Below are 18,134 nucleotides of genomic sequence, written 5' to 3'. Positions count from 1 at the left end.
GCTCACAGGGACCTCCAGGGCATTGCATTTTATAAACTTTATAAACTCTGCCTTTAAAAGCAGTTTGGTTTCTTSTCGCTGCTGCCAGGATTGGGAAGCAGCCCTGGTGGGGAGGAAACTTTTTGGGTTTCCCCTCAAACCTCATCCTCACTCCCTCCTTTGCCAGCTTGGCCTTGCATGATAAGGACACCTCCCAGCTGGTGTTTAACTGGGCCAGCTGGTGTTTGATTCGGGCTGGGCCAACCAGAATGAGGATTTTGAACGAGGTTGTCCCCATTTTGCTGGCGCTGGCRCTGCTCAGATTGAGCTTCCATGAGGAGACAGACCGGGGAAAGTCTGTCTGATTGGGTTTTGAAGTTGTTGTCCCAAATCTTGCCAAGGCTTTGTGGAGTTTATTTGGACGCTGTGCTTGGCCCGTGCTGCTGAGCTGCGAAAGTCTGATCCCGTTGGATTCTCCTGGYTCTCCATCTGCTGCCGAGGGCTTGCAAGGAATGGCAAAAAGCTGCTCCTCAGCCGTGCCCAGGTGTCTGTCTGCCCGGGAGAGGGGAGCAGGAGGTGTGGGGATCTCCTGGCTCTGCTCCCCTCTAAAATCATTTTACAGCGTTTTATTGGTGCCCACAGCTGATGGGGCTGAGGAACTGCTGGATCCAGGCGTGAACGAGCCCTTCAAAGGGGTTCGTGTGTGAGAAAATCTGTAAACCCCTAATTCCGCCAGCGCTTGCTCTGGCTCCGAGATTTGGCCGGACCTTGAAAGCCGAGAATGCAACTTTTGCCTCGCTCCTCYGGCTCCCGGGGCTGTTCCGCCTCTCTGTGCGCTCTGAAACACAGCAGCGCTGCTTTAAAACATCGAGGAAGAGTCGTGTTTGGAGTAAATCACCTTTCCGTGCCTGCTCGGGGAGGAAAAGGCTCYGGCCGCAGGGAGGGAGCGGGGCTGGGTTAACCTTATCAACCCAGCCATGGCAACGCCGGCGAGCACTCGCTCAGTTGCCAAGGTTTCCCGGGGATAATGGGGTCTGGCAGGGAGCAGGGAGCGATTACAGCGATTTCTTTTGAGGGAGCAGCCGCTGAAAGGGAAAACGGGYCCGCAGGTACCTGGGAATCCTGGGGGAGGTGACGCCCTGCGAGCAGGAGAGTTAATTACAGCGGGTTGGGAATTGGGARTTTGGCTCTAGCCAGCTGTTTGATTTTGATTTTTTAATTTTTTTTWAWKRARKWWTTWWAAAMAAAAAAGCTTAATTAATTTCCTATGAAAACAAATTAATCTAGACAYGAGCTGCTCGGCTGAAATCAGCAGGCGAATGAAAGCTGACTGGAGACTTCCTCGTGGGACGTTTTTTATCTTTTCAGGGCTGCGAGGAACCGATGCTTGGTGGGCACCTGTACCGAGCCCAGCTGCAGGTGTGAGGAGCTTTTTCTGCTGCCATGAGCGCCTCAGTTGTCAGCAAGAGCCTCCAGTTTGAACTTCGCTGTTTTTGAGGTAAAGTCAGAATGTGGAGGGGCAGGGAAGGGACTTGGTGCAATGAGGACGATGCTGGAATTTCGTGGGTGGCACAACAAGGGGTAAACTCGGGACAGGACAGTGTTGAGGGTGTGAAACACTGAGCTGCAGGCTSGGGGGATGTTCTGGGTTCTGCACCCCCAGGGAGGGCTCGGCTCTGCAGGGCAGCGCTCCTCCCCTGCGCTGCTGTGCCAAGGGCAGCCAGGTGGACCCAGCTTTAATGAGGTTTTGTTTCACATGACTTCCTCCATCACGGGAAAGGAATGAGCAGGTGGAGAGGTTTTAAAGCAGATTGTGCTCTAGTGATAGAGCTCCCCTTTTAATTCAGAAAAAATCSGGGTAAGAAGCAGAATTTTGGAGTGGGAGGTTTTCTTTCTTTTGCTGTTAGCCCGTGGGCAATGCCCTTGCAGGTGCCCAGGAGCTGTGAGTTTCTCCTGTTCTCCCCTGGGAGGGACTGGCTGCTTGTGCACTCCCCTGGTTTGTTGAGAGGGCAGGAGGGGATGGCTCGATGCTCACTGAGTGCTCCTGACAGAGAATGTGACACTGCAGGAGAGGGATGTTCCAGCACAGCCCAGGAAGTGACTCCCGCGCTGGCGTGGGTTTGTTATCTGGGTGTTTCTCATTTCCACGCACTTCTCGTCCCGTTCTCAGATACGAGGGAAGATTCTTCCCTCCTGAGATAGCGCTGCCATTCCTCTGGCAGCATCCCCGTGCCCGTGAGAGGCAATCCTTCCCCTACAGTCCCCCTTTTCCCCCAGCAGACCGTACCCTGCAGTCCCATTCTTGTTCCCTTCTCGCCACCAGGATTTTCCCCGAGGCAAAGACGCTTTGCAAGAGAACGCTCCTGTAACTATTTCGGGGGATAATCTCTCTGAAGGCTCTTTTGGGATCTGATGGCTCTTCAGGCCGTTCTTTGTTTGCCTCCTCTGTCTGCAGATGCTGCTCAGGGARTGGTGGAGGACAGAGAGCGTGTGCGCTGAGGAGCGAGAGGCACGGCACCGTGACATTGCTTGTTTTCGTTCGGTCACGCTGAGCAAAGCTCTCTGTGAGCCTGGAGAACGCCTCTGAGCCTCTCCTGAGGAAAATGCTCAGCTCATGGGCTCTCTTCTGACTCGCCCTCAGCTGTGGCAGAGCAAGCAAAGCTCTGCTGAGGATGGGCAGATGCTTCCAGCGCCGTTTTGCACCTTTCAAAGCGAGCTCCCCTGCCCTGGCTGTGCTGTGGGGCTCCAGCTTTAATTCCAGAGACCCCCCAGCCACCCCAGGCTGCTTCCCTGGAGCCCTGCGTGGGCTCAGAGTGTGGGCTGTGCCCTTCTTCAGGTGTTCCTGAGTGGGAGGGAGGCACACACGGCACAGTTGAGGAGTAATTTAATATATGCACATGTGTGGGGGGCTATATGTGCAGATAATCACACATCACAGGCTGGGGAAATCGCTGGAAAATCCCAGGTCAGCCATTCTCGGTGAAATTTGTGGCTTCTCTCTGCTTCTAACTCGGTCCTGAGGGTGGGAGTTGCTCCCCTGGGTGTGAGTTGAGTGCCTCGGGATGTGTGGGGAACGTGATCTCGGTGTTTTCTGCTCTTCTGAGGTTGTGAGGAGGATTCAAGGAGCAGGAGGTGCCCTGGCCTGGCTGGGAGAGCAAACCCAGCAGGGCGAGGAGAGAAGCTGGGGACATGGTTCCAGGGTTCCTCCTGGGTCTCTTTCAAAAACCAGCACTTTAACCAGCGTGGTAAAAGCTTAAAAAATAATCTGTAAGGCTTCTGTCTGTCCTTCCTGCCTCCTGCAGCTTCCCCATCTCCTCCACGCCTCACTTYGCTACAGAGTCAGTCTATGCTGAGCCTTCACCCTTTTCACACTCATTTCCCCTCGAGCTGGAAGAAATCCGTGTGGAATTTCCCCTCTTCCCTCCAGCGCTGCGTTTCCAGGCCTTTCCYAGGAAACGGACGGCCGGAGAGGAAGGAACCGGTTCATTGTTTGTGGCTGGCTCSGCTCGCAGGGCTGAGGTGGGGACTGGCAGGACGGAGCTCGCAGCTCCCTGCCCCGGCTCGGTGTTTCTGCACCGGGGAATGTGAGAGCTCAGCCCGGGAGGGAAAATTGGATGTGCTCAGCTCTGAGAGAGGAATCAGGGCCGCCTGGCACGGCTCACAGAGCTCACTCAGCGTGGCAGCAGCAGATTTCAGGGGCAGGCACAGCCCYGCTGGGATCGAGCCTGCAAAAAGCGTTTTCTTGGGAACCCCGGCACAGCTGGCAGGTGAAACCCCTTTGTTGCCATCGTGTCTGATTCCTGCTTGCCAGCCGGCGTCAAACACCTTATCAGTGCCCAGCAGGTGTGGTTTCAAAGCTGGCGAGTGGCTGTGCGTTAATAGCCGGGAATCGCTGCTTTCGGAGCCGCCGAGACGCTCGCTCTGCTGGAGAGCAAATCCCGCTGCTTTAAAAGCTCCCGACATCAAATCTGTTTCGGCATCCACTGAAATCYTCTGGCTGTGGCTGTCCCTCGGTGCTTCCCTTTGGTCTGAGCCGCTGGCGAGGCTCGGAGCCGCTCGGGGGATGTTTGTGAAGTTGGTTCTGCCTGCTCCCATGGGTTCGGCGGAGTTGTCACCGCACACGGGGGATCGCGGGGTGGCCGTGGCGGGGACAGGAGCCCCCAGCGGGAGATTTTTGCTGTCTGAGGCATCAGGGAATGCAAACAAGCTGCCATTGTAGGCTGCAGTTATAAATATCGGGCCATTATAGAGGCATCTCTAATGAAGGAAATGACTTGCCGCTATTCATGCTGATTGTCGCGTGGGTTTTTGTTTGTTACCCCATTAAGAGGTTAAAAAAAAGGCAAGTGTAGCTTCTTTGTGTCCTTCCGAGCGGCTTTCTCTGTCAGAACCGCAGTTCTGGGGGCTCTGGAGGTGGGGAGGCAGAGATTATTCTTACAGACAACGTTTTTCTCTCCTTCGAAATGAAAAATCAGTTCTGACAAAGACTGTCTGGCTTTTATTTTTTTCTTTTTTACTTTTTTCTCCTCTTTGAGAGTACACCATAAAATCCTAACTCCCAACCTTGCCTTCAAGGTATCTGGAGGTATTTATTGGCTTGTGTTTTACGGGGATGATGGTGTGTTTTTATYGCTGTCTGTGGGTGAGAGGCTGGTGTGATGCTGGCGGGTCACCTCTGGTGGCTTTGCTGGAACGTTGGCTGCTCTTTGCTTTTTCCAGGTGTGACCCCAGCCCTCCCCAGGCCATGGCTGACATGATTTTCGGCAGCGGGATGGGYCCCTGGGTTTGCCCCAACGACCGGCAGCTGGCCCTGCGAGCCAAGTGAGTCCTGCCCACCCTCCTCATCCTCATCCTGCACCCCTGGGAGTCCATCCCAGAGCCTCCCCTCGGTGAAGGAAAGGGCTCAAAGGCAGCCTCAGGTCTCCCAAGCGCCCTAAATACAATTGATGGCATCCCCCAGCTGCCAGCACCCTTTTGTTTTAGGGACTTGTCTTTCAATCCCATTTTCCCCTATGTTAAAAATTACTGCATAACCTGAGACTGAAAGGATGGAGATGAGTCAAGCACCAGAGCTGTGTTTTTCTTGGAAGATTTCCTTCCCTGGCTGCTGCCTGAACCCCTGGGCTCAGCTGCTGCTGCTGCAGAGAGTCAGAAAATAGGGGAACASCCCACGTTTTGAGGGGGCTGGGAGCAGGGCACTCCCCTTACCAGCCTGCAGGAAGCAGGGCAGAAGTGCCCGAGAGTGCCCTGTGTTCTCCTCACGGCCATAAATCTATCCAAACCCCTCCTGCACGGTAATTAATTAATTAATTGGGCTGTGGAAGCTCCGAGTGAGCCAAGGAGAAGCATCAGCTGCTGCGTGTGAGGGTTTGAACCTGGGCTGGGCCRAGGGAGGATGCTGCCAAATTGATGTTTCTGTTTGAGCTGAGGGCACTGGGGCTGTGTGATCCCGAGGGAAGAGGCTGCAGGCAATCCCTGAGTTTGGGATTTTGCTCCTGGCGTTTGTGGTGTGTGGCATCAGCTCCCACCTCTGTCCCCAGGGGTGCCCTCTGAACAGGAACGGGGGCTTGGGGTGGTGAAACAGCAGCTGGAGCAGAAAGAGAGGTGAGAGGGTGGGGAGAGACTGCCCTGAGRGGTGTTTTAGGGGTGATGTGGTCAGTGAGAGACCAATCCTGCCTTGGGGTCAGTTACAGAGCAGAGTTCCCTGCCTGAGGCTGTGTGCCCGGGCAGCTCTGGCCAGTGGGGCGGGGCAGGGGTCCCGTGGGGCAGGGTAGAGGGGTCAGTGCTTGTCCTTCCCAGCTGAGCTGTGCCTCCTCCCCTGCCCCAGGCTGCAGACGGGCTGGTCAGTGCACACGTTCCGGACGGAGAAGCAGCGGAGGACGCAGGCGCTGAGCCCGAAGGAGCTGGAGRTCATCCTGGGAGTGATCCGCAGGGCCGAGGAGCTGGACACGGCCGAGCAGCAGCGTGTGGGGTATGGCCACCCTCGCTGTCCCCTCCCCTCCCCAGGAAAGGGCAGGACAGCCAGGACAGCCTGAGCTCAGCCTCCAGCACCCACAGCGTCCCTGGGCTCAGTTATTTCCCTGCCCTCGTCTGGAGGTGATGACCATCGAGGAGTGTCACCTTTGCCTTCTCTCTTCTCCCCGCAACTGCAGCCCTGGCACTGTCCCTGGAGAGTGCAGGTGGCTCTGGGAGAGGCTGGGCAGAGGCTAAACAGTGCCCAGGGTCTGTGTGAGGATGGCTGAGGATCGCTCCTGGCACAGCTTTTCCTGTCCACACCAGGCCCCTGGGGCTCTGCCTGGAGCAGGGAACGAGTTCATGTTCTGCTCGGCTGAGCCCTCTGGATGGGGTTTGCTGGATTATTTAAAGGATTATTTAATTTACAGTCATTCTTCAGCTGCTGCAGGTTCCTCTTTGCTCTCGGTGCTGCTGCAGCTCTGGCCCAAGCTGGGTCTGTGATCATCCCACACTGACCGCCCCTAAAGCCAGGGGCTGGGCAGTGCTGCAGGGTTTGTGTCCGTGGGACAGGGCACCCCAGTGTCCRGCAGGCTCAGCTTCCCCAGGCAGAGCTCAACAGGGACAGGACAGTGATATTTTTGTGACAAAGGAGAGCCCCCAGCAGCAGCAGTGCCCCCGAGGGCCCGGCCGTGCCTCAGTGGTGCTGGTGGAGCTGCACAGGCACTGCCCTGCTTCTCCCAGAGTAAAAAATCCTCTGAAACACCTCTGGTCACTCCTGGGAGCTTTCTTGTGCCAGAGTCCGAGCTGGGAATTGTAAATCCATGAACAATGGCTCTGGCTGTGCAGCCACTGCCACTGCTGTGCCATGGCCAGGCCCGTTTTGGCCTCATGGCTTCGTTTTGCTCTTTGTCCCTCAGTCTGCCCTTCCTGCCATGGCCAAACCTGTGCTGCTCTCAGGGAGATGGAGAAGCAGGGAGGGCTYAGCAGGTTCAATCCTCAGCCTTTCCCCTTTTTTTTTTGGGCTCGGCCTGCTCTGAAAGCTTTCCCTGCCYGCAGGCGCCTGGTGGAGAGGCTGGAGAACATGAGGAGGAACGCCATGGGGAACGGGCTGTCGCAGTGCCTGCTCTGTGGAGAGCTGCTGGGGCTGCTGGGCAGCGCCTCTGTCTTCTGTCAAGACTGCAGAAAGGTGAGTTTGGCTACTCATGGCTGCTCCTGGGGCTGCTGGGCAGCTCCTCTATCTTCTGACAGCACCGCAGAAAGGTGAGTTTGGCTACTCATGGCTGCTCCTGGGGCTGCTGGGCAGCTTCTCTATCCTCTGCCAGGACTGCAAAAAGGTGAATTTGGCCACTCATGGCTGCTCCTGGGGCTGCTGAGCAGCTCCTCTATCCTCTGCCAGGACTGCAGAAAGGTGAATTTGGCCACTCATGGCTGCTCCTGGGGCTGATCTCTGTGGGAAACGCCGCCAGGCCTTTCGGGAGAGCTCTGCAGGGTTGATTTGTTTTATTCTCGTCACTGCTGTCAGACAATGGGGTTTTCTCTCTGAGCATTCCTCAGGATGCCGCAGTGCCTGAGCTGCACTCAGGGCTGGGATGGGCAGTGCCACCCCCTGTGMCTGTCCCAGCTGGGTTTGTGGGGTGGGATAGCAGAACCCGAGAGCTTTGCTGCTGCTCAGATGGCCCTGAGAGCTTCCAGGAGGGCTCCAGCCCATCCTCCAGCTCGCAGGCAGTGGGATTTTTCCAGCCCTGGGCTGTGTGTGACACTGACGGGGACACCCCTGTCCTGCCAGCGCCCCGGGGATGCTCCCTGCAGCTCTCAGCTCCCCAGCCAAGGGTTTTGGGATTTCTGCCGAAATTATGATCTCCACGGCAACCACCTCCTCCTGCCTCTGCCGGGAGCTGCTTCTCCTGCTCTCCAAGCCCGTCCTTCCCTGGGGAGTCACCTCTGGGAGCTCCTCCATCCCTGCAGRGAGGTGAGGGTGCCTGCCGGGCGCTGGGGTGTTTGTGACCCCATAAAACCTTCTGCTTTATCTGGGACCTGCTGGCACCTGTGGGGTGCCAGCTTTGCAGACCACAGGACACCACCTTCTGTGGCCCCTCTGGCTGTTGTGGGACAGTTCCCGTGCACAGCAGGCTGCCCTGAGCTCTGTTCTTTGCAGGAATTGTGCGGCCGATGCGGGGATGGAGCAGAAAATTCCTCCCGAGGCAGTGCCTGGGGAGGGAAACACAAAATCTCAGTAGGAGGAAGAAGGTTTTTGAGGAAGGGCTGTGGCAGGAAGCAGCAGTGGGGCACGGGGAGATTTTTAAAAGTTCAGATTTTTCTCATAGGCACCGCTCCATTATCATGCAGCACGTTTAATTCAATAGCAGCAATTTTAATGGTGCACCTGAAACACAGAAAAGAATTCTGAAAYAGCAAAGAATTCCCCTTCAGCAGGTCCCCGCTGCTGGGCAGAGGTTCTGCATTTCTGGTGGATGTTCTGAGTGCCATTTCCTGCTTTTTTAAAACATACTTTTATTACTTTTATATATATCTATATGCTATATATAATATAATATATAAAAATTGTAATATGTATAATCAATATAACACATATATATAATATATACTTAAATATAATAAATATATATTATAATAATGCTAAAATATAAGATGTATTATTGATATATATTATTTATTATTTTTTATTATCAAAAGCCCTGTGGCAAGACACAGGCGTGAGCAAAGCCAGTTGGCTTTAATACCCTGAATTTTTATGGGTTTTTTTTTTCCGAGGGATGCTCCATTTCCCAGCTGCTCTGCAGGGAAGGAGAGGAGGAAAAGGCCGTTGAAATATTGGGATTTTTCGGGATTTATGGTTGGGAGCTTCCACTAGAGGGAGCGTTTGAATGTGCTATCGGGGTGGGGTTTGGGATCTTGGAGGGTGTTCCGGGCTGGGTTTCTCCCTCAGCTTTGGGGTTGGCTGAGGGAGAGTTTGGGGTCATTTAGGGGATATCTGTAATTGAATCTATAAACCCTCCTTGGTTTGGGGAGCACCAGGGTAAGGATTGATGCACCAGAGCCGATATTGTTGGGATGTTGGGAGGGATGATGAGGATGGGCACAGGAATGGTGGGATGGAGAAAGGAAGACCTTCATCCCTGGCCACAGCAGCAGCCCGGCGTGGGGGATGTGTAAAACCTTCCCTGGGCACATCCAGTGCTCGTGTCTGTCTGGGGAAGGCTTTGCTCTCCTCTTGTGAGAGGCTTTTCCTCTGTGAGGATCAAAGGATTCGCCCAATTTCTCATTCCAGACCAAGAAGCGCCAGCTCCGTTCTGTAATTTTGGGTGATTCCGGTTGTAAACGGCTCAGAATTCCAGCAGGGGCTGGAAAATTCCCTCTTGGAGCAAGAAAATGTGTGGGGCCATGGCCATGCCTGCTCCCTAAACATCCCCAGATCCAGGAGGGGAAATGTGGGGTTTGAGGTCATGGATGTGAAGGAAGGGAGCAGAAAATTCCCCATCTTGCGTTTTTGCCTGGTCACAGCTGCTCTCCACCCCACAGAGGGTGGGGATTGGGATTCAAAGAACCCAAAAATACTGGAAATACACCTCTGGGGGATGGGGTGGATTTGTCCRGCTCTTTACTCACCCTGGAGCTGAGGACTGAGCTGTGGATTTGCCTTTTTCCTGTCCCCACAGACCTGGAGCAGAGGTTCTCCAGGATAAACAGAAAAACTGGGCCATGTTTAGGTTTTTAAGAAAAGCAGAACAGAGCTGTTGCTTCTCTCCCCCAAGAGCTGTGGGGAGTTGCTAACACCGCTTTTAAATTGGTTTTAATTTTTTTTTTCCCTCTCTCCTCGTTCCAGAAAGTTTGCACCAAGTGTGGGATAGAAGCTGCCGGAACCCAGAAACGCCCTCTGTGGTTGTGCAAGATCTGCAGCGAGCAGAGAGAGGTAAAACACTGCTCAGGGGCCACCTGCCCACCCCAAACCTGCCCAGAGCATCCCCTGGAAGGTGGGAAATGGGATTTGGGAAGCTGGGCTGGAGACCAGGCAGGCTGAAACACACACACAAGAGGGAAAATTTTGTTTTGTGAGGGGGAAAAACCACCCCTGGAGCCTGGCTTTGTGGGATTTTTCTCACCATGGTCATAAAGAGTTTCTTCTCTTACACCCTTTTTCCTCCTTTCTCTGTGGCAAATAAACTTGGCTGTTCTTTTTTTTTTTTTTTTTTTTTAATGCAGCTTGAGAGATGTAGAGCATAACTGCAATATTTGTCCCTCTAAAAATAACTAGGATTGCAGCCTTTAAATCTGTTTTTCCTCCCTGCCTGCAGAATCCCATAACTTGCCGGTGTGTGAGACTTCTAATGCAGATCTCTAAATTTTTATGGCCTTCATCCTTGACTTTACACTGCAAAAAAAAGAAAAAAAAAAAAGTGATGGGTTGCCTCAATTCCTGTCTGCCAGCCAGCATCCAGCAGCATCAGGGCTCAGCCTGTGAATTTGTTCTGTGATTACTGATGGATTTTCCTTGTTCCTATCAATTTATTTTGGGCTTTCTCCTGTGGTCTTTGAGCATCAATCCAGCCCAGCTGCTTCTGTAGCCTGGTTGCTCTGGTAAATCAATTTTTTTCAGGTGTAGTGAGAGTGTTTGTGTGGGTGTTAGAGGTTTTTTTTATTATTTTTCCAATTGTTTTGCATTAGTTGTGGGAACTTAGCATTGCTCAGGATTTGCATTTGAGGGTTTTTTTGTGTGGGAGCACCGGAAAAATCAGTGTTCAGCTAAGGTGAGGGACACAGGGATGCTGCTGGTCTTTGAATTATCAGCAGCAGTGTGGGTAGGGCAGGAAGGGAGCATTGCAGCTCYCTGGATTTGGGTATTAATTTGATACTCTGAATCATCCAGATGTTTTGAATTCCAGATAGAGATCCCAAAATAGAGAGCGAGGCAGGTGCAGGTGTTTTCTGTGCACTGCGGGGAAATGCAGGGACTAAAATTTGCTTTATTTCTTTTATTCTGTCAGGTTTTTATATGGATATATATTTTTTTTTAATCTCTCTGTACCACCGTGCGATTTTTTTTCCTATTTGCTAAAAAATAATCAGTAATATTACTGGACAGAGAATATTAACCTGTCCAGCACGTGTTTTGTCTGGTCAGGGTGTGATAGGATTCACATAGAGAAGGTTGAGATGGCTGTTTCACACTCTGAGCTGTTGGGGTTTCATGTTTGTGAAGCTCCTGACTCCCTGAGAGGCTGCCAGGTGCCAAAATGGCAAAGGGAGGTCACTTGGAAACCCGAATGGAGGCATTGAATGCTTTTAATTGGCTAGAGTTAATCAGAGGAGATTAATCAGGGAGGAGAGCCCTGCACTGGGATTGTCCCCTGTGGCCACTGGGACCCCAGCAGGACCTCGGGGTGGTGGCATTGGCCCTTCCAGGTGACAGCCGTGCTCCATGGCAATGCTCACACGTGCTGCAGCTCCCGTTTGTCCACTCTCCACGTTATTTTCCATCCCTGCAAGGATGAATTTGGATTTGAGCCAGCACCAGTCGGSTGACACGTGGCAGCCGTGTCCCCCCTGTTTGCTGCGTGGGCAGGGTCCGTGATTAAACAATCGCCCTGTTGTGATCAGAGTGCACACGGGAATAACGAGCTGTGCTTTCCGTGAGCTCTGAGTGCCCACAGATCCCTCCGGAATCGCGTTCCCTGTTTCCTGGAGAGCCTCATTGGGAGGGGAGGCTGTGCCGCATAGCGATCAGGAGCCAGTTGCCCTGGCGCTGTCTTATTTCTGGAGAGTGGAGGAGGCGAGGGATGGGCTGGGTTTGCTGCTGTTTGTGGGATTCTGCCGTGTCCAGAAGCAGGGCAGGGGATGTGCGGCCCGAGGGTGTCCCCGGAGCTGCGAGGAGAGCGCTGAGCTCTGGCACAGCCTGGGTGTCGCTGCTGGCAAAGGGAACATCCCTGAGGATCCACMGGGCACCCTGAAATAAAAATATTATTTTTTATGCTTGGGGCCAGAGCCCTTGTCCCAGCTGTTTCCAGCTGATGGAAACCCCTCCTTTGTCCCTGCACAGCCTTATTTTGGCCGGTACCACCAGGTTCTGCAGAGCACCTTTCTGAATTACCCCTTTTTATATATATTTTCTTTTCATATATATATCCATAATTAGCGATGCTATCATTGTAATTAAAATCCTCTTGGAAGCATTCGTGTGCATTTCCATTTGAATTGGCACATCCAGAATTGCAGGGATAATAAAAAAATGGTTTCAATAGAGGTGGGGGCAGAGAGCTTTTTTTTTTTTTTTTKTTAAATTCCATCGAATATGAAAGAGAGCGTCAGCTACCAGGGACCTGCTAAAAGTTTTAATTTGCCCCCTCTGCTTCACTTCCTTTTCAATTCCTTCCCCTTCGCTGCACGGCACTTTCATGGCTGGCTGCTTTTCTCAGTTTATCACAACAAACCACGCAGGGGAAGGAGATTTTCGCGGAGGAGCAGAGCCGTCTCCTCCCCTTTTGCCCTCGAGGTTTCCCTTTTCACACATCCCCTCCCACCACTCRGAACATCCTAAAGCATCATAGCTTGGGGTTATTCCTGCCTGGCACGACGATTTCTTGGCAAAACACCCCGCGGTTTGGAGCGGGGGTTTTATTTTGGGTGACTCCGGGTTGAATGGAAGCGATGTGCACCTGTTTGCAATTGAAAGCACTCATCAATAGCCTCTTGCCGTAATTATTTTGGGGGTGGCAGCGAGCAGTTAGACTCAAAAATAGTGTCCTCTAGAACAGAACCACGGGGGGGAGGGAGAAAAAAAAAAACGAGGCCTGATTGAAAGGGGAATGATAAATGGTTGAAGGCTGGCAGCCGCTGCAGCTCGAGAAGCGCCGGGGTCGGCGGGGCGATAGATTTTGCTATTCTGGAAACAAAGCTCCGAACGGGTAATTTCACCGCCTTTTAATTCCCCTCATCGTGGAGCTGCCGGACGTGGGAGTCGACAGCAGATTGCTGTAAATAATGCGATTGGAAATCTCCGCGCTGGGGAAGGAAAAAACGGGTGAATGCAAATCGCGGGGCCGCCAGCGGTGCCCGCAGCGTGCCAGGGCTGCGTGGGAATGCTCCGCGGATGCCAGCACGGTCCTCCCGGGGTGTGCAGGTGCTTTTCTCTCCCCTGCAGCCCACCAGGAGCTGTTTCCCGGCGTTTTGGTGCTGCTGGTGTCACCATGGGGTGTTAAAAGCGGTGATTTCGCCCTGGTCGAGCTGTGGAAGAAAGGGAACGGCTCCTGTATAGTTGGGAGAGCAAAAGGCTGCTTTGCAGCAAAGATCCTCACTGTGCATCTCGGTTTGGTGGATGGAGAGAGCTCTGGGGGGCTGAGAGTGTTGTTTTATTCCCTCAGCTGTGATCCCCCTGTCCATCAGCGAGCCCCAATATTTTCTCTGCCCAGGAGCTTCTTTTAGCATGAGCGTGCTCAGGGAAATTGGAGCAGTGGGGTTCACAAGGGCCCAGGAATTCTCTGTCAGGTCCCATCTCCACCTGCAAATGCTCGATAAAATCCCCGTCTGCCTCTGCCTGTGGCTTTAATGGGAATATTATCGGGGTTATAAAAGGCATTTATCTGTCACGGCCATGGCTGTGGTGAAATTCCAGCTCCACCCAAACTCACGCTGCCGCGGGGAGTGMATTTCACCTCAACACGAGCCGGTGGGAGCAGCGCCCTCCCCTCCTTGGTAAAAGTAAACTCCTGCTAAAAAACGGGAATTTTATGCTCGAGGTGCTCTTACAGAGTTATTAATTTAAAATCAAGCAAGAACTTTGCTGTCAGGCCACTCGGGCCATCAATCAAACGCCATCAATAGCAGCCAGCAGCATCGACCTGTTTTGATCCACGGATGCTCCGAGCGCCCCCGGAGCCCTCCTGCAGGACAGGACGTGATCCGTGGYTGTGCTGCAAACCTGGAGGGGCAGAATCCACGGGAGAATCTCCTCCTGCAGCTGTTTCAGAGCCGCCTTCAAACCAATTTCACCCTAATAGCGCCAAACTCTATTAGCAGCACCAATTTAAAGGGAACACGTATGCAGGGAATCGATTTTATCGTAGCGCTGCCACGCCAGAGCCGGCTGTGCTGTGCCATTAACCCTTTCTGTACCCACTTTCTTTGGGGCAGTGGCAAAACTTGGGGTGTCCAGCCTCAGTTCCAGCCTCCCGTGCTGTGCCTGATTGGTTTTATGGCGCGCCTAAATTGGAGCTCGCCTAGAGATAATAGGTCTCTGCAGTGCTTCAAATTAAATTACAGATGTTGCGAGGTCTGTTCGGAGTGTGGCTCCTCCACAGGGCTGTTTCCTCCCCGGCAGTTTATCCAGGGTTTATCCCTGAGTTGCAATGGTCTGAGCTCTGGGCAGGAATATCTATTCCCCAGATTTCAGAAATACATCGCGTTTTCCCATCCTTGGAAACCAGAGCCCGTTCCTGTGCTGTTGCACACCCTGTGGCAGCTGCTGTGCCAACAGAGGGGACAGCAGGAGCTGTGCCAGCAGAGGGGACAGCAGGAGCTGTGCCAGCCCGTGCTGTGCCTGGCTGGGTCACTTTGGCTGCTGGCACCATGCTGAAGGAAGCGTTCTGCCTGCCAAAACCCCCTCTGAGGAAGAAGATCTTGCAGCCTGGAGAAATGGGCTCCCCAGCTCTCTGCCTGGATGGCAGGCTCTCCATCCCGCCGGGCTGTCACCCAGCAGGAGAACGTGGGTGTCACTGCGGGGTGCTCTCCCCTCCCAGATCCCARACCCCGCTGGGATGCACGAGCTGCTCCTTCGCACGTGTGCTGGCTCACAGCCATGCTCGGCTTCTTCTGATATTCTAAAARCCATTTCACCAGCTTCCCCTCTGAATTCTGAGGGGAATTGTCTTCCAAGACCCCAAATACAGAGATYTGAGCTCTCTCTGTTGGTGGTTCTGGACTGGGAGCCAGGCAACCATCGGTGCTGGTGCCCTGCTTTTTGTGCCTGCAGGAGARCARCTCCTGAGTGCCAGGTGTTGGCACTGCCCTCTGCTTGGATCCAGCTCTAAATTGCAAAAGTATTGCTGCAGTCAGGGATATCTGCATTTGCACCCATGGCCATCATGGTGAAACTGTGGGAAAAATGCTTTGGAAGCTTGGAGTGGAAGCGCTGATGATCTCTGCTCTGAACAGAAGAGTAAGAAATAAAAAATGATATTTTTACTGTGTTAACTTTTRCATTTTTTGCCCTGGCTGTGCCATTAGCTCATTATCAGGCTGCTGGAAGGCACGCAGGAATTAGGTTTGTAAGAGGCCATTTCTCCCTGTCTGAGCTGCCACCCTGTTCCCTTCCCCTGGCTTACAGCAGGCTTTATATTAAATATACTTAATAGAGTGCCTTCATCATGAGCTGCATTAAAGCCAAATTGGAGAGGAGAGGCTGTTCTTAGAGGAGATATTGCAGTTTAGTGCTCCAGGTCCATTTCCTGCCGCAGGCTCGGGTTATTTGAGYGCCGCTCTCCTCCTTCTGGGGCTGTTACACGATCGGGCTTGGCCTCAATTGCTCTGTGAGATGAGCACCGGGCTGGTGCTGTTGGTGCAGCACTTCTGTCACCCCATTCCCCTSTTTCTGCTCGATTTGGGCTCTCAGGAGCAAAGGGACCTGGCCCAGGGGGACAGATTTGTCCTTTGCTGCCCCATTGCTCCTCCTGGCTCTCTCCAGGGAGTTTTTCTTTGTGTGCATCCCCGGTGGGAGAGCAGCAGATGCGGGATCTGGACTTTCCTGCTGCTCAGGGAGCTTCATCCCAGCGTGGAAATGCATTTGGCTCAGTTGTGGCATCCAGTTGTGATCCGAAAAATATCAGAAAACTCTGCACCATCACCTTCTGCTCCTCCTTCAGTCTGTACCTGCTCTTCCTTCACAGCTGGGATTTTTCAGTTGTTCAGGAAGAAGGACCGGGGTGAAGCTGGGCTGACCAGGAYTGGGGAGGAATTTGGGATCAGAGGGAGCAGCTGGGTGGGGCTCTCATTTCGCTATGGCCGTGCTTTCTTCCCTGCAAAAACCCATCTGAAGGCGCGGTGTCCGTGTCTCTGGCAGGTGTGGAAGAGGTCCGGGGCGTGGTTCTACAAAGGGCTGCCCAAATTCATCCTGCCCGTGAGGAGCAGCAGAACCCCGGAGCTGCAGCCCCAGCCCTGGCAGGGCGAGGGGATGGTGCCAGAGCCGGACAGCGCCGGGAGCGGCCGCTCCTTCCCCTGGGCCAGGGTAAAAGGTTGGTTGTGCCACCCGGGAAGGAGCTGGGAGAGGAGCCTGGCTTGTCCTGGTGCTGCCAGGGGCCAGCTGAGGGGGAAGCTCAGTGTTAGAGGAGTTATTCCACAGGATGTGCTGCATTTCCCACGGGGATGTTGCAGTTTCGTGCTGTGGCAGATTTTTTCAAGCTCTGTCTGTGCTCCCCATCCTTGCTCTCCTCCATCCCTTGCACTTTTTGTGAGATGARCCATGGAGCACAYACCTGCCTGCAGAGYTCCAGGGATGGTGCCMTGAGTGGACATCACTGCACAGCCAGAGCTGACCAGGGCTGGAGCCATCCCCTCCTTCCTTGAGGCTCCTTCCTTCTGCTGCTCTGCTGGGCAGATTCCTCCAGTCACTGTGAGATTTTTTTCCAGAAATTACTCTGCAGAATCAGAGCTGCTGCCCATCCACTTTGATTTCTGCTCTTTTTTTTCTCTCTTTGTGGATTAGCAGAGCTGCCTGGCCTCTCTCCCTTTTGCTGTTAGATCCCCTCAGTTGGAGAAGGCCTCTTTGAAGCAGCTGCCTGCACTCTTCCATTTCTCAGAAGCACAAGGGGAAATAACCTTTTAATAAAGAAACCTCAGGGGAGTTGGGTTTACAAAGCTCCTCTCCAGGGCCCAGCTAGGAAAGCACTCCCAGCCCTGCTGTAACTTTTGCAATTAAAGACAAAYTAGATCAGCAATGGATGGTTGTGTTCCCCTCCAGGAGATGCTTGGAAGAAGTTGTGTGAGCAGAGGGACTGATTGATGAGGTTGTTTTTTGTTCACATGACAGAACAAACATTGAAAATTGGAGCTGTTGAGAGCCCAGAGCTGGCCTGCTGATTGRTGCAGCTTTTCAGAGTTTTTGGAGAAGGATTCCCCATAAATCCAGGCAGGAGCARGGGGAGGAGAGCAAAGTGACCTTTGCTCAGCTCTGATGTGAGCTGCCCATCTCCCTGCCCTCCACGTTTGCCCGGCTGCTGTTTTGTGGGTTGGGTAACATTATTTATGCCTTTATTTCCTGGTGTTTCCTTTCCCTGTTKCCCATTTTTGAGGCTGCCTGAGGTACCTGCATCCACTGCAGGAGGGTGAGGAGGCAGCAGGGCCAAGGGAGTTCAGGAATAGGGTGAAAATTCAACCCCACCAGGCAGAACTTTTATTTTTGCACCCCCGGCGTTCCTCCCGCGCTCGCTGACACCGGGGTTCGCCGGTGCCTCTGATTTTTCTGGGATACACAAGGAGTTGCCATGGGAACCCTGCTATTAGTTAAGGCACAAATGTATTGTCAGGAGAACAGCAGCACCGGGCAGCAGCTCTGGGATTCTGCAWGGGAGCAAGGGCAGCAGGGCTTTCCCTCTTCCAGGCTTGAAATTCTGCAGGAAAAACTCAAAACTGGAAGATCTGCCCTCARTGGGACACTGGGCTGGAATAATTCTCATAATTTCTGAATTTCCCACCTGCACTGATCGGGAGCTGTTGTCCTCCCTGCCTCCTGGATTCCATATTTGCCAAAAATCCGGTGYTTTTCCTGTGTTTTTGGCAACCCCAGGAAGTGCCAGGCTCTGTGTGTGCGGGGCTGAGCTTGGCCAGCTCCTCCTTGCCAGGTGCACACGTTCCATAGAAATAAATACATTTAGTGGAACTATACACATTTCATGGAAATGCACATATTTAATGGAAATGCACATATTTAATGGAAATGCACGTTTAATAGAAATGCACACATTCCATGGAAATAAACACATTCATGGAAATACACATATTTAATAGAAATGTACACATTCCACAGAAATTCACACATTTCATAGAAATGCACACATTTCATGGAAATACACATATTTCATGTAAATGCACACTTTTCATAGAAATGCACACATGTAATATAATTTACACATGTAAATACACAGGTTACATGTAAATGCACATATTTCATAGAAATGCACACATTTAATGTAAAT

General features: G+C 52.8%; 1 protein-coding gene across 3 annotated transcripts in view; it reads left to right on the top strand.

Moving 5' to 3' along the window:
- Window positions 1-4,683: 4,683 nt before the first annotated feature.
- Window positions 4,684-18,134, top strand: part of RPH3AL (rabphilin 3A like (without C2 domains)) — a 24,169-nt gene continuing 10,718 nt past the window's right edge. For 2 of the 3 annotated variants that reach the window (XM_057371914.1, XM_057371913.1), the window contains exons 1-5: window positions 4,697-4,800; window positions 5,807-5,950; window positions 6,991-7,120; window positions 9,779-9,865; window positions 16,004-16,175. In XM_057371914.1, coding sequence (XP_057227897.1) covers window positions 4,724-4,800; window positions 5,807-5,950; window positions 6,991-7,120; window positions 9,779-9,865; window positions 16,004-16,175 — 610 coding nt within the window. In that variant the 5' untranslated portion in view covers window positions 4,697-4,723. Of the gene's footprint in view, window positions 4,801-5,806; window positions 5,951-6,990; window positions 7,121-9,778; window positions 9,866-16,003; window positions 16,176-18,134 lie in introns of all 3 variants that reach the window. The other variant, XM_057371915.1, reaches the window with a different exon arrangement.

Source organism: Malurus melanocephalus, unplaced genomic scaffold (assembly GCF_030028575.1).
Source record: "Malurus melanocephalus ecotype Western Australia unplaced genomic scaffold, MMel_1.1 scaffold_162, whole genome shotgun sequence".
In the NCBI taxonomy this organism is placed as follows: domain Eukaryota; kingdom Metazoa; phylum Chordata; class Aves; order Passeriformes; family Maluridae; genus Malurus; species Malurus melanocephalus.
Note: the sequence above shows the minus strand (reverse complement) of the source record. Positions and strands in the feature narration are given on the sequence as shown.